This window comes from Pleurodeles waltl, chromosome 9, assembly GCF_031143425.1.
Source record: "Pleurodeles waltl isolate 20211129_DDA chromosome 9, aPleWal1.hap1.20221129, whole genome shotgun sequence".
Classification (NCBI taxonomy): Eukaryota; Metazoa; Chordata; class Amphibia; order Caudata; family Salamandridae; genus Pleurodeles; species Pleurodeles waltl.
Genome location: NC_090448.1, coordinates 209,983,383 through 209,996,681, shown reverse-complemented (window position 1 = coordinate 209,996,681; position 13,299 = coordinate 209,983,383). Strand labels below are relative to the sequence as shown.

Genomic DNA, 13,299 nt, shown 5'->3' with positions numbered 1-13,299 from the left:
TCAATATATCTTAACTTATGTGCGAAAGTCATACACAGGTGGGACGAATGTGTAAGATAACTTATAGTGAGCACATTGTCTGGCAAAATGGCCTTGTAAAAGTAAAAAACAGCAGCAATAAAATACTGGAAGGTTCACCTGGAGTCTTATTTGGGAATACTTTCAAGGGATTGTTTTAAAACATGAGTTGGGGACATAGGTCACCACCTTTGTACCAGTTGTGCTGGAACAATTTTCAGAGTAGAGGTGTGTACATCCATGTTGCATCGCTGATGTCATAGGGATTGTCAAAAATGTTAGTTCTTTCATAGTGTAGGAAATGTATTCAGCTGGAGCGTGGTAAGGGTATACTATGTAGCTGGTGCTGCATTTTGGAGCATATTGTTTCAAATGTATTATTTATTAAAGCATTGTGCAGTTCCATAGTACATTGACAGTTTTACTGATAAAACTATATTTCTCACATAATAATGTATGGATATCAGATTTCATTTCTGTGCAAATTATATATATATATATTCTCTTAGTAAGATGTTTTGAGTTGTTTTCATCCTATTAAAATCTTTGTTTCACACTTCATATTTACACGAAGTGCTTCACTTTTGCTTTGTGCTGACATTTGAAATGTGTGCAGTTCATTTATAGGTATTTACATTTTGTTTTTTTACCAAACAATTGCATCTTTACAGACTTTCTTTACACACTCCATGCACCCCAGCAAGATTGTCACATAGTTCACTTTAAAAACTCCCATTACTTTGCAGTTAGAGAAAGTAAAGTCAGCACCAGTTTTGTCAGAAGACCTAGCTTGATCTTTGACTTCTCTTTGAACCACATTAAATGTGACCAAATAAATACAAAATGTACAGGCATCTTTATTTATTGCTCTTTTGCAGCCCACCAGCAGTGGGCTGGCAATCCACCAATGGGTTGTGAGCCTGAGTTTGGGAAGCACTGTTTTAGAGAGTGGCTGACAATGGCCCTAAGTGGACTGTCTTGCCACCATATGCACATGAAAACTGCAAAATGAAAATGTTTTACGTGTTTATCATCATTTCTCCTACAGAGGCCTTGTCAAGCTATGGAATGCCCTGACTCTGCTGGGAAATTACCAAAATCAAAGCTGTGCTTTCCGAGTTACTCAGGTAAAACTGCTAATTGTACTTTTGAGTTGGGGTATTGACTATTCATAGGAGAATGTATTGTGAGAAAGTATTAAGAAGGAGTGCCTGATATCAATAAACCCTATTTCAGTGTATTTGCTTGATTGTCAGAAAACATGTATACATTGATTTTTATGTAGAAGGGCATTTTCTGACTTTTTTGTAAATACATATTTTCTAACGTGTATCCAGCCTAATAAACCATAGATTAAATTTGAGTGAAAAAACTACTTTTTGCCATTTTTTAAATGAAAAGCTGTGGAAAACATGTTGCCTTAACAGAACTGGCATGCATAATGCAAAACTGACAATCCACCCATAAGTAATCTAGAAGCTAGTAGCTTCCCTTGATATGCTGCATGATCAGCCAGGCTGTTTAGTTTTTTTCAGCTCACTGAGAAAGATCTTGACATTCGATTGGTGGATACATGGTTTTAACAAAGGGAAGTACCCTTTTCCCACCATTTTTTTCAAAGGGCTAACCCACCTCAGCCTGTTTCCTTAGCAACATGCTTACTCTCTTTAAAAGTCTCATTTTCCTTCAGTATTCATATCCATCAAGTGATGCAGAATCTTGGAGATACCTGAAAGGAGGTTTAGTTCAAGGGAGGAAATCTGCCTAAGAGTGAAGCAAATGGAAGTAGGATATGTTTGTTCAAGGTCCTTCAGCTCCTGTAAGGTGAAGGAGCCTTCATCCTCATCTTCATGCAGGGGGTGAACCCTGACTCTCTGCTCCCCCTCCCTCCCCATTGGGACTTGTTACCTCACATCACTGGCTCATTCAGCATCATGTGTGGTAAGGTCTTCTCACTTGACGTTTTTATTTATGGGTGAGAGCCTCAGCTTTTAGGTTGGCATACCAAGCAAGATTAGACTGCAGCTTGGACCTTGAATATTGGGGACAGACTTGTCAAAAAAGACCAAAGCTTGCATCCAAGACGCCTCCTTTTTCCCTTCATGATGCAGTGTGTTAACTACAAAATAGCAAAGCACAGGAGAGCTTCAACAAATCCAAAATTATGCATTTAAAATTGAAGTTTGTATGGGAGTTCAAACACATGCATGTGAAAGTCTGCCTGCTGCTGATTTTTGTGCTTCGATTTATCTCACTAAATACTTGTATTGAACAGGAGTGTCAACTCTGTGGTATCTCCTCCAGCTTTTTGTGATTGTAGTTATCTTAAGTCCTAGAGAGCAAATTATAATTAGTTCATCCTCCATTCCCTCAACATTATACATTTTCTCTGTATCTTGTGTCAGAAAAATTTAACAAGTGATCTGCATATTTATTCAGGGCAATGGACTGCTTACCTTGTGATTGAATTGGACAAAAGTACTTCCATTTGGCCTGAAACAGACAAAAGAAGAACATACCATTCCACTGAATTATGTATTATGTGAGCAGGAAACCTGGGTTCAAATTCTAGCTTTCTCTACAACCAAAATGTGTGATCTTGGTCAAATCATTTTATTTCACTGTGTTGGTTTTCTTTGCTCATCATGTTTGAGAACACTTTTAAGTAATTCAGTACATCATGTGCCTTTACATATACATTTTAATAGACCTATGATGCTGCTCCACCTTTATTGATGATAATAGCCACATGTAAGGGAGAGCAAGAAATCTGACTATTCTGTTAGATCACTCATGTATCATTGTTAATAATGAGAGGACAAGTTCTTGATTTTTTTTTTTTATTCATTTTTAAATACATGTTTAGAAAATGTTCCTTTTAATAAATGTTACTCAGTGCAGGGATATCATCTAATATACTAAAACTGAAATGCTTTCAAGTGAAACATACTGTTCAATGGCATGTGTGGCTGTAGATAAACATGCTATGCATGAGCTCGCCATCTAGTGTTAGGTTCGGATTGGTACAACTTATTTTTCTTTGAAGAAGCTTTTTGAGTCACGGGATTGAGTAACTCTTACTCTCTGTAATACTGCGCATGGGCATCGAGTCCTTTGTTAGATTGTTTCTCTCCACTGTTGGACTCTGACTTGTGTTCTTCTCGCTCCAAGTTCTCGCTCGATATAATCTAAAACGGTTCTCTGTCTGACTTTCTATCACCGTCGGTATTGTTCGATCATGTTTTCTTTCCTCACTCTGCCTTTGGTTCCAATTTAGGGCCAGATTCAACTCTCTGCCCTTTTGGGGCATACGCGGCCCTCTCGGGCAGTCTTCGGGCCTGTCTCCGCTATGTGGCGCTGTGTGGCATCCAACTATGCAAACCTGATGGCACTGATTCCATTTAGGCTTTGCCCTTGATGCCACTCTGAATTTCTACACACTAACCACCACTAGGTTTGTAATTTGAGTCTCTCCCCTGACCACAACGAGCAGACCTGCAACACATGTCGATCCTTTTGGTCGAAGAAAACTCTCAGAAACTGAAGAGCTTGTCGGATGGAAATGGCGTCTCAGAATCCAGATGACACACCAGACATCTTCGGTGACGAGCATGCACAGGAGGAACCACAACACGAACGGCCTTCTCCGTCAAAGTCTCAGACTCAGATGTTCAATCTGACATCAAAAGTCATCTGTTGCAGTCAGAGCAGACCGTGAGTAAAAAGACCCCTTCTGCCCCGTAAAGACTGTCTAAAGAGGTCACTGGTCCGCCACTGCCTTCCAGTCATAGTCGAAGCCGAGAAACTTTTTGGGATGCCCCGCCTTTTGCTCGGCGGCAAAAACAAATCTTTGGCATCAACCTTAGGTGCCTGTACCTCCACTTCAGCACCAACACCACAGAGTGCTTCCGTATCGACCAATTCGGCACTGACAAAAAACCTGCCATCTGCTGTTTCGATGCCGAAATTAACCCACAAACAAATTTCGAGATTAAAAAAAAATTAAAAAAGGACTTCCGTTGATTCCGGACAGTATTCAACCACCCCTTCACCAGTGGAACCAGTCTTGAAAGTAATGGATGTTCGACAACGCCGCCTCCAGATTCTCCTACACCAACATCTACCCCTCCTTTGGGGTTTACACCGCCTAATTCACCCCTGGGTTGGGCTCATGATTTAAGAGACACATTAGATGAACCAGATCCCTGGGATAGATATGATCCGGATCTTATTACACCTAATGGTCTGGCTCTCTACCCAGCTTGCCCTTCACCACCTGAGGATTCCACCTCATATCAACAGGTCGTAGCTAGAGCAGCTGTATTCCATAACGTGCACATATATACTGATCACATATAAGAAGACTTTTTATTTGATACCCATGGTACAACATACAAGGAAAGTCAGTTTCTTCCCATGCTCCCAGGCATGCAGATTAAACCTTTAATGAACCTGTGAGAGCACGAGTTTTTACTCCGAGTAGACAAAACGTATAAAGCTGCACTCACTGATCCTTTATATAACAAGGCTCAGATTCCTTCTGACTCCATTGTTGTCTCAACTGCTCGCAGAAGAGCTAACAGACAATCAATGGGGGAGACACCACCCCCTGAGAAGGAAAGTAAAAAGGTAGATGTGGCTGGTGAAAGGGTGGCACCCCAAGCAGCCAATCACTTGCGTATTGCTAAAGCACAGGCATTATTATCCCAATATGACAGGGCACACTGGGATGCCATGGAAGAGCTTTTACAATATCTCCCAGAGGAACATCGTAAAAGGGGTGTAGAAATTGTTGCTGAAGGGCAAATTATTTCTAAAATTCTATTAGATATGCGCTGTATGCTGCTGAAACAGCAGCATGCAGTATTAATACCAGTGTCATCATGAGACGACATGCCTGACTTAGGTGCTCAGGCTTCAAACCAGAGGCGCAGGAGGCAGTGTTAAACATGCCTTTTGATAAAGAGCACTTATTTGGCGCACAAGTTGATGCCACACTTGAAAAACTCAACAAGGATAACCGAACTGCCAAAGCTATGGTGGCACTGCAAGCCAGCACACACACAGGTAATTTTCATCAGCCAGGCTTCTCAAGAGGCTTTCGGTCATCCTTGAGAGACCAGTCTTCCACTCAAACAGAGCCCACCGCTCAGTCATACTCCAGAGCTTATTATAGAGGTTATACGAATAACAAAGAGAAATAGTAACAAAACATGAGGAAAGCCATCTACATCTAGAGGCTCCTCATCCACCACCACCAAACAATGACTGCCTCCACCTCATACCACCACTGTAGGGGGGAGGCTACAACATTTTTACCCCACAATGGTCTCAAACTACCACAAACCAATGGGTACTTTCAGTTATCCAAAATGGTTGCTGTTTGGAGCTCATTTCCACTCCGCCAAACATACCCCTCATACTCACAAACTTTCACAAGAACATCTCACTCTTCTCAAAGAGGAAGTACACTCTTTTCTTCTTCTTCAGGAGGGGTCCATAGAACCAGTGCCATTACAACACCATGGTAGGGGAGTTTACTTCCGGTATTTCCTAATACCCCAGAAGATGGGTCTCTCAGACCAATGTTCGATCGCAGTCCCTTAAACCATTACATCCTGTCAGAACACTTCCATATGGTCACTTTCCAAGTTGTCAGTTCCCTTCTTCAACAGGGCAATTTAATGACAGCGTTAGACCTAAAGGAGGGTTATTTTCACATTCCCTTTCACCCGGCACACCGCAAATACCTAAGACTCGTGGTCGCAGGGAAACATTACCAATTCAAGGTCTTACATTTCGGGGTCACAACGGCTCCCCGACTATTCACAAAATGTCTTGCTGTAGTGGCCGCACACCTCAGAAGACAACACATTCATGTCTTCCATTATTTGGATGACTGACTCATCAAAGCTTATTCCTTCTGACAATGTCAACGTCACACTCAACTCACAGTTCATCTCCTACGCTCCCAAGGATTCACCATCAATTACCTCAAGTCACATCTTCAACCTCTCCAGATACAGTCCTATCGAGAAGCGATTCTCAATACACAATTAGGACTACATTTCCCAGCTCAGCCCGTATTCGAAACTTTCAAATAATGATTGCTCCATAAACAGAGAACCATATATACACAGTAAGGACTGTCATGCACCTACTAGGGATGATGGCATCCTGCATTGCCATCGTACCTCATGCCAGACTTCATATGCGTCCCCTTCAACAGTGCCTCTTTCGTCAATGGTCTCAAGCACAGAGTCAACTGGAAGAACTAGTGTTGTTGGGCCGCCAGACTTATCGCGCTCTGCATTGGTGGAACACCACAAACCTTATGAAAGGGTGGCCTGTTTTAGATCCTGTGCCTCGTATCACTCTCACTACAGAAGCCTCACATACCAGTTGGGGAGCTCATCACCACAACCTCACAGTGCTGAGGCTATGGAGCACCACTCCTTGCACATCAATTACCTGGAACTGCAAGCAGTCTTTCTAGCAATGAAAGCGTTCCTTCCACACTTGCAGCACAAGGTGGTGTTGGTACATACACACAACATGACAGCCATGTACTATCTTCAAAAACACAATCACATCAACTATCCTATCTTGCACAAACAATATGGAAATGGGCAATTCATCACCACATTTACATAGTGGCACAATATCTCCCAGGGACAGACAATCAGTTTACAGACCTGCTCAGCAGGATGCAGCAACATCTCCATGAATGGGAACTTGACCCACAAGTCCTTCACCTGTATTTTTTAAATTGGGGAACACCGCAAATATATCTATTTGCCACACCACAAAATGCAGAAACTTCGCCGCCAGTTGTCCTCACCCTTAGTCCAAAGGCAATGCTCTATGGATGAGTTGGTCAGGGATAGTTGCTTACGCTTCCCCCCTTCCAGTCATTCCTTTTCTGGTACGGAAGCTCAGACAGTCTTCCCTCATCATGATCCTGGTAGCTCATACATGGGCGCACATCAAACGTGGTTCACAACACTTCTGGATCTCTTAATAGTTCCGCATCAGAAGGTCCCCCACAGACCAGACCTTCTAACACAAGATCAAGGACAAATAAGACAACCAGACCCCAAATCGCTCAACCTGTCGATTTGGCTCCTGAGGTTATAGAATTTGGGTATTTACAACTACCACAAGAATGTATGGATGTTCTCAAAGAAGCACGTAAACCAGGGGTGCCTGGCCTTCCTGTATTGGTGCCTGCTTTTCCCTCACCACCTTCCTTCTCTGGGTACAGGGATTCCTGCCGAAAGCAAAAATAGAGATAGTACAAATGGGAAAAGCTAACATATTTCTACAGAAATGAAATAAGTGGAAGGAATTTTATTTTCAAATAGGCAACACAAACATAGAACTTCAAAATCATCTCTTCCTCCAGAAAGTCCCACGACAGAGGACTCTTATTTATGTTGAGAATCCTCATAACAGTCCACTAATTCTTTAAACTATGAGAGGAACACAGAGAGAACACTAGATTGCCTTCCTCATCTCATCTCTCCATAGTCATAAGATAACTAAGGGAGCACCTAAGATGGTAAACATAGGCAATATCGCCTTATGATATCTCAGTGACATTTGAGACTATTCTTCCAAAGTTTGAATTTAAGACAGGCTGACTTTAGTTCTGGGTCTAATGGAACATACTATGAACATTTTCTGTGGCCTGTATGTATAGAAGTACATAGGTAAAATATACTGATTTAACTTAGTTAGATTGGTACGTCCTCCTAGACACTCTTCCAGGCTCTTATTTTCTCTGCAGCCAGAAGTGTTTCAATGGCCGGAGTTCCTCTTCGGCTGCATCACCTGAAAAGGAAAGCAATGTGATGGCCTGCATAGGTGAAAAGTAGGATATGCTCAACCACAGCTGCTTGCCCGTGGCTGTTGTATGCAAATTCAATAGAAAACTATTAAATTATTTGAGCAAATATATTGATGATCTTCCAAGAGAAAAAAAAGAGTTTAAAAGATGTGCTTAAAGAACCCACAAACTCTTCTTCAAACTATCAATACAGCTAAACGCTGTTGACCTTGCAGCTCAGGGTATCTTCCAAAGTCTGTTTATGAGATATTAATTACGTCTCCGTTCTCATCACTGTCCTCTCGGTTTTAACAAAAATAAAAAAAATCATGTTAATACTCTTTTACTTGTGTTTCTGATACTCTAAGGTGCAGTTAATATAATTGCAGTGTTGTGAAAATATTCCAATGTGCTGGTTATGGGATAGCCTGCCAAAGGTGTTGTTTGAGTATATCAGCTTGTTTAAGTCTTGTGTCATTAATTGTAATGGTGGAATGCTCATTGTGGCTGTGGGCTCCTTAGGCTTCTAACTTATTACTCATGGTGCTAGGACGCATGCCAGGAACATTATACCCCCAGTTGAACAATGGCAAACAGGTTATTCCAGCCGTAGCAGATGAGTTACTTAGTACTGTGGACTTGCTTAAAAAAGCAGTATGGAAACCATTTTAAACCAATTCTTTGAACATCTCAAGTGCCCACTCCTCATCAGCCTTTGTGCTCCACCACGTTAACACTGCATATGTCCCCACTCTATCCTTCATAGAGCTACCTTTTCTTGCCCCAGCTGCTTCTCTCTGTCCTGTCTATGTGCCTAATGCAGTCTGTGTGCCACCCTCTCTGTGCCCCTCGCCTACTGCAGACTTTGGGCACCTCCTTTTTCTGCAGACCCCATGTGAATCCCTCTAACTTTGCCTACAGTTCCCCTATCTAAGTGGAGGATCTGTTTGAAATTGGATTGGAAATGCTATTCACGTCCTTTACTTAGATGCCTGACTGATCAAGAGCAGCAGTAAACGGCAGTGTCTAACACACAGAAAAGGCAATCTCTGCTTCACAATATAGGTTCCACCATGAATACAAAAAAATTGCACCAAGGCATGGCAAATTCAGACCTTTCCTGGATCAGTCATCAATGCAATGACAGTCAAGACATACCCCTAACTATCAGAGGGTGATGGCATTCCCACATCTGCTGACTCTCTTTTTAGAAACACTGTCCACTACTATTCAAACTATCATGAAATTGTTGGGAGTGATGTCTTCATGAATATTAATTGTACCTTACACCAGATGCACCCCTTACTGGAATATATGGTGAGGCAGGAGACACAAGCAAAAGGGCTTCAGGAAGATCTAGTATTGGGAACGTCCAGGGCTGTGATTTAGAGGGACGGCATCAGTCTGTTGCTTGGCTGGCCTTTTCTGCTCCCCCTTCTGCAAGTGACCATCACCTCAGGCGCATCTTTCATGGAGTGGTGAGCTCATCTTAGCAAGATAACTATCCTAGGCCTCTGTACCCTTCAGCACCAGGAGTGTCATATAAACTATACACAGCTCCAAGCCATTAGATGAGCTTTTAAAGAGTTCCTCCCACTTATACAGGGGAAACAGTACTACTGTACACAGACAGCATGGCAACCATGCTCTACATCCAGAAGCAGGGCAACCAACATTCTTCAGCTTTCGGCACTTGCACAAATGATTGGCAAACTGAACTCCACAACAGCATTCACCTGCAGGCAGAATATTTGCCTGAAGTGGAAAATGACTTTGTGGGTCTGCTCAGTAGGATGCATCAACACGCCCACAAGTGAAGACCTCACCCACAAGCCCTCCACAAGTAATTCCGATGTTAGGGGACTTGATCATTAGACCTGTTTGCCATCCCTGAAAATAAAAAATGCCAACACTTTGCCTTCAGATACCTAAACCAGCAGTCCTTGGCCAAGGCACTATGGATGAACTGGTCAAGGATATTTCTTTACACATTTCCACCTTATCCTATACATGGTGAGTAGTATGAGGCAGGTAACTCTCATCCTAGTAGCACCAGAGAGCCCTGGTATGCTCTTAGAGATGTCTGTCACAAGAATCTCCCCATATACCAGGCATTCCTACTCAGCATGAGGATCCACACATATAGCCAGATCCCAAATATCTGATCCTCCAGATTTGACATCAGAGTTTTTTAGAGTTTGGTTACCTCAGAGCCCCAGAGGAATAAATTACTATCTTGCGGGAAGCACACAAGCCTACTTCTTACATCTGCTATACCACACAATTATTTTCTTCCTCCTACACTTATGCGAGGCAGGCCTCATTTACACTTTTACATGTTTAAACTTAACAACAGTTGCAGCGTACCAGCAAAAAAGACAACACTCTTCCCTCCTTAGAATACCAGTCATCAAAGCTTTCATGGAGGGTTTAAAGAGGATTATTCTTCCAAAGACACTACAGCCTGGAACCACAGTGTAATTTTCATCAGCCCTCTTTTTGCCCCCTAGCACTCGTCAACAGTGTTTTTTTTTGTCTCTGAATGGTGCGTTCCTAATTGTAGTCATCTCCCTCTGATGCACTCTTACAGTTTGAGAACCCTTTATTCAGATTTATAAAGACAGGGTCATTCTTCATACCAGTCCTAAATTTCTGCACAGTGCTGTTTCACATTTCCACCTGAACCGAACTGTTGAGCTCCCTGCTTTTCTCCCTCCGAACCAGAACGTGTGGCAGAAATGGCTCTTCACAGTCTGGATTTTAAGAGCTCTTATGTACTACGTTGATAGGACTAATCCCTTTAGAAAGTCTACTCAACGTTTTGTGGCCTTCGCCAAACCCCACAGCCATTCTGCCATCTTTAAAGTTGGCATTGTTGGGTGCATAGTTATGTGTATGCAAATTTGTTACACCAAAGCAAAGCTGCTTCCTGTGCCTCCTAACTCACTCCATTCACACAAAGAGTGCAAGACTAGCCTTTTTGGGTAACAGATATCTGCGAGGCTGCTATTTGGTCAGTGCCATACACCCTCACCAGACATTATTGTATGGACTTCCTTCAAAGTCAGCAGGCTTTGATTGGCCTATCGGTCTTAAGACTACCTTTTCAAACATATTCTTGCTAGCGACTGCTTTTGAGAGGAACTGCTTCATAGTCTGTGTAGAGCATGTGTATTTAAAGCCACATACTACAAACAAAATATGGAACCCCATGCGCAGCGGTGGTTGGGTTAACGTATCGTAATGAAAATTATTGTGCATTAAAAAAATCTGAGAAAGTCACTAAAAAAACAAAGTTTATCCAGGACATTATAGTTAGGAAATAGAATTTTTGAAAACATAGAAATTCACTTGTGAAACCAAAGGTTACAGGAACGTTATAGTTAGGCTCACATTTTAAACGTACCAAACCATAGAAATTCACCAGCTACAGTTAGTTATCTCAAGCAACTATAACTCATGCCCTAAGGTAACTATAACTCGCGCCCTCGCCATGCACTGCTAATTACCCCACAAATGACGGCACTCATGACATCTTTGATAACATAATTGATAATAGCAATGTAATATTTGCAGTAACATTTTTGACAAAAAAAACTGTGCATGGCTTGGGCGTGAGTTATAGTTACCGTAAGGAATGAGTTAGTCTATGGTTTGATAGGTCTAAAATGTGTGTCCAACTATAACTGGCAACCACCAGATGGTAACATGTGTACATATATATATATATATATGTGTGTGTTCGATGGCATGTGTAGCTGCAGATACACATGCTTTGCACATCCCGTCATCTAGTGTTGGGCTCGGCGTGTTACAATTTGTTTTTCTTCGAAGAAGTCTTTTCGAGTCACGAGATCGAGGGACTTCTCCCCTTTCGGCTCCATTGCGCATAGGCGCGACTCCATCTTAGATTGTTTTCTTTTCGCCATCGGGTTCGGGCGCGTTGCTTTTCGGTTCGGAAAGTTAGTGAACATCTCGGAAATTTCGACGGTATTGTTTACGTTCGGTATTGGGTTAGTTACAACAGATCGAGACCGAATTTTGAAGAGCTCCGGCGGCCCTTCAGGGTTTTCGATTCCCCGGCGGAGCCTGGTCGGCCCGAGCATGTGCATCTTCAAGGCTAATGGAACGGACCCCATTCCGCTTCTGCCCCGAATGTCACAACAAGTATCCTTATACAGATCAGCATCTGGTCTGTAATTTGTGTTTGTCTCCAGAACACAAGGAGGATACTTGTGAAGCCTGTCGAGCGTTTCGGTCCAGAAAGACCTTAAGGGACCGAAGAGCAAGAAGACTACAGATGGCGTTGGTGCCGACAGGACAAAAACACATGGAGGAAGAAGAGGAAGCCTTCTCCATCGAGGATTCGGACTCGGAAGAGGTCGATCCTGAACAGACGCTGAAAACCGTGAGTAAGACGTTGATACACAAAACTCACGCAAAAACCACAAAAGCCCAGGGGACGCCACCGCCGGCAGGCCATGGCTCAACCCGAAAAATAGGTGACCGAGCATCGGCACCGAAAAAGGGCATGCATGTGTCGAAGTCATCCGACTCCGGTCGAGATACCGGCACAGAGCAGACTCGACCCCGAGACACCGGGTCAGAGCAATCTCGGCACCGAGAGAGCGGCACTGAAGCAAGTCGGCACCGAGAGATCACTACGCCGAAGAGCAAAAAAGTGTTGTCGGAACCGAAAAAGGCAGCCGAAAAGGTTTCGGTACCGAAACATCCGGCCTCAGAACCGAAAACAAGTTCCTACACAGAGGAACAAGGCCTGTCCTCACAAATGCAAACACATAGATTTGGACAGGAGTTAGAGACAATGGAGCCAGATTACACACAAAGAAGGCTCCACATTCAATAGAAGACAGGGAAGATCAGTACTCTCCCTCCAATACGAATGAAACGGAAACTTGCCTTCCAAGAAAAAGACAAGCAGCCACAGGCAAAGGTGGCAAGACAAGTAACCCCACCACCATCTCCACAACGCTCACCACAACCATCACCGGTAGCCACTCCACCAATGATGCAGTCCCCAACTCATACAGGGATGAGTCAGGATGATCCAGACACGTGGGATCTTTATGATGTACCAGTGTCAGATAACAGTCCCGAATGTTATCCAGCTAGACCGTCACCACCTGAGGACTCTACCGCCTACACACAGGTGGTGTCAAGAGCAGTGGCGTTTCATGATGTCAGCCTGCATGCAGAGCCAATTGAAGACGACTTTCTATTTAACACACTGTCGTCCACACATAGCCAGTACCAGAGCCTCCCCATGCTAGCTGGAATGCTAAAACACTCCAAACAAGTGTTTGAAGAGCCTGTCAAAGGAAGGGCCATAACTCCAAGGGTGGAGAAAAAATATAAACCGCCACCAACAGACCGTGTGTACATCACACAACAGTTAACACCAGACTCAGTGGGAGTAGGTGCAGCACCCAAAA

At 43.1% G+C, this 13,299-nt stretch overlaps 1 protein-coding gene across 2 annotated transcripts in view; it reads left to right on the top strand.

Moving 5' to 3' along the window:
* RPP14 (ribonuclease P/MRP subunit p14) overlaps positions 1-13,299 on the top strand; it is a 90,648-nt gene that overhangs the window by 72,318 nt on the left and 5,031 nt on the right. For both annotated transcript variants that reach the window (XM_069206559.1, XM_069206560.1), the window contains exon 5: positions 1,067-1,145. In XM_069206559.1, coding sequence (XP_069062660.1) covers positions 1,067-1,145 — 79 coding nt within the window. The remainder of the gene's footprint in view (positions 1-1,066; positions 1,146-13,299) is intronic.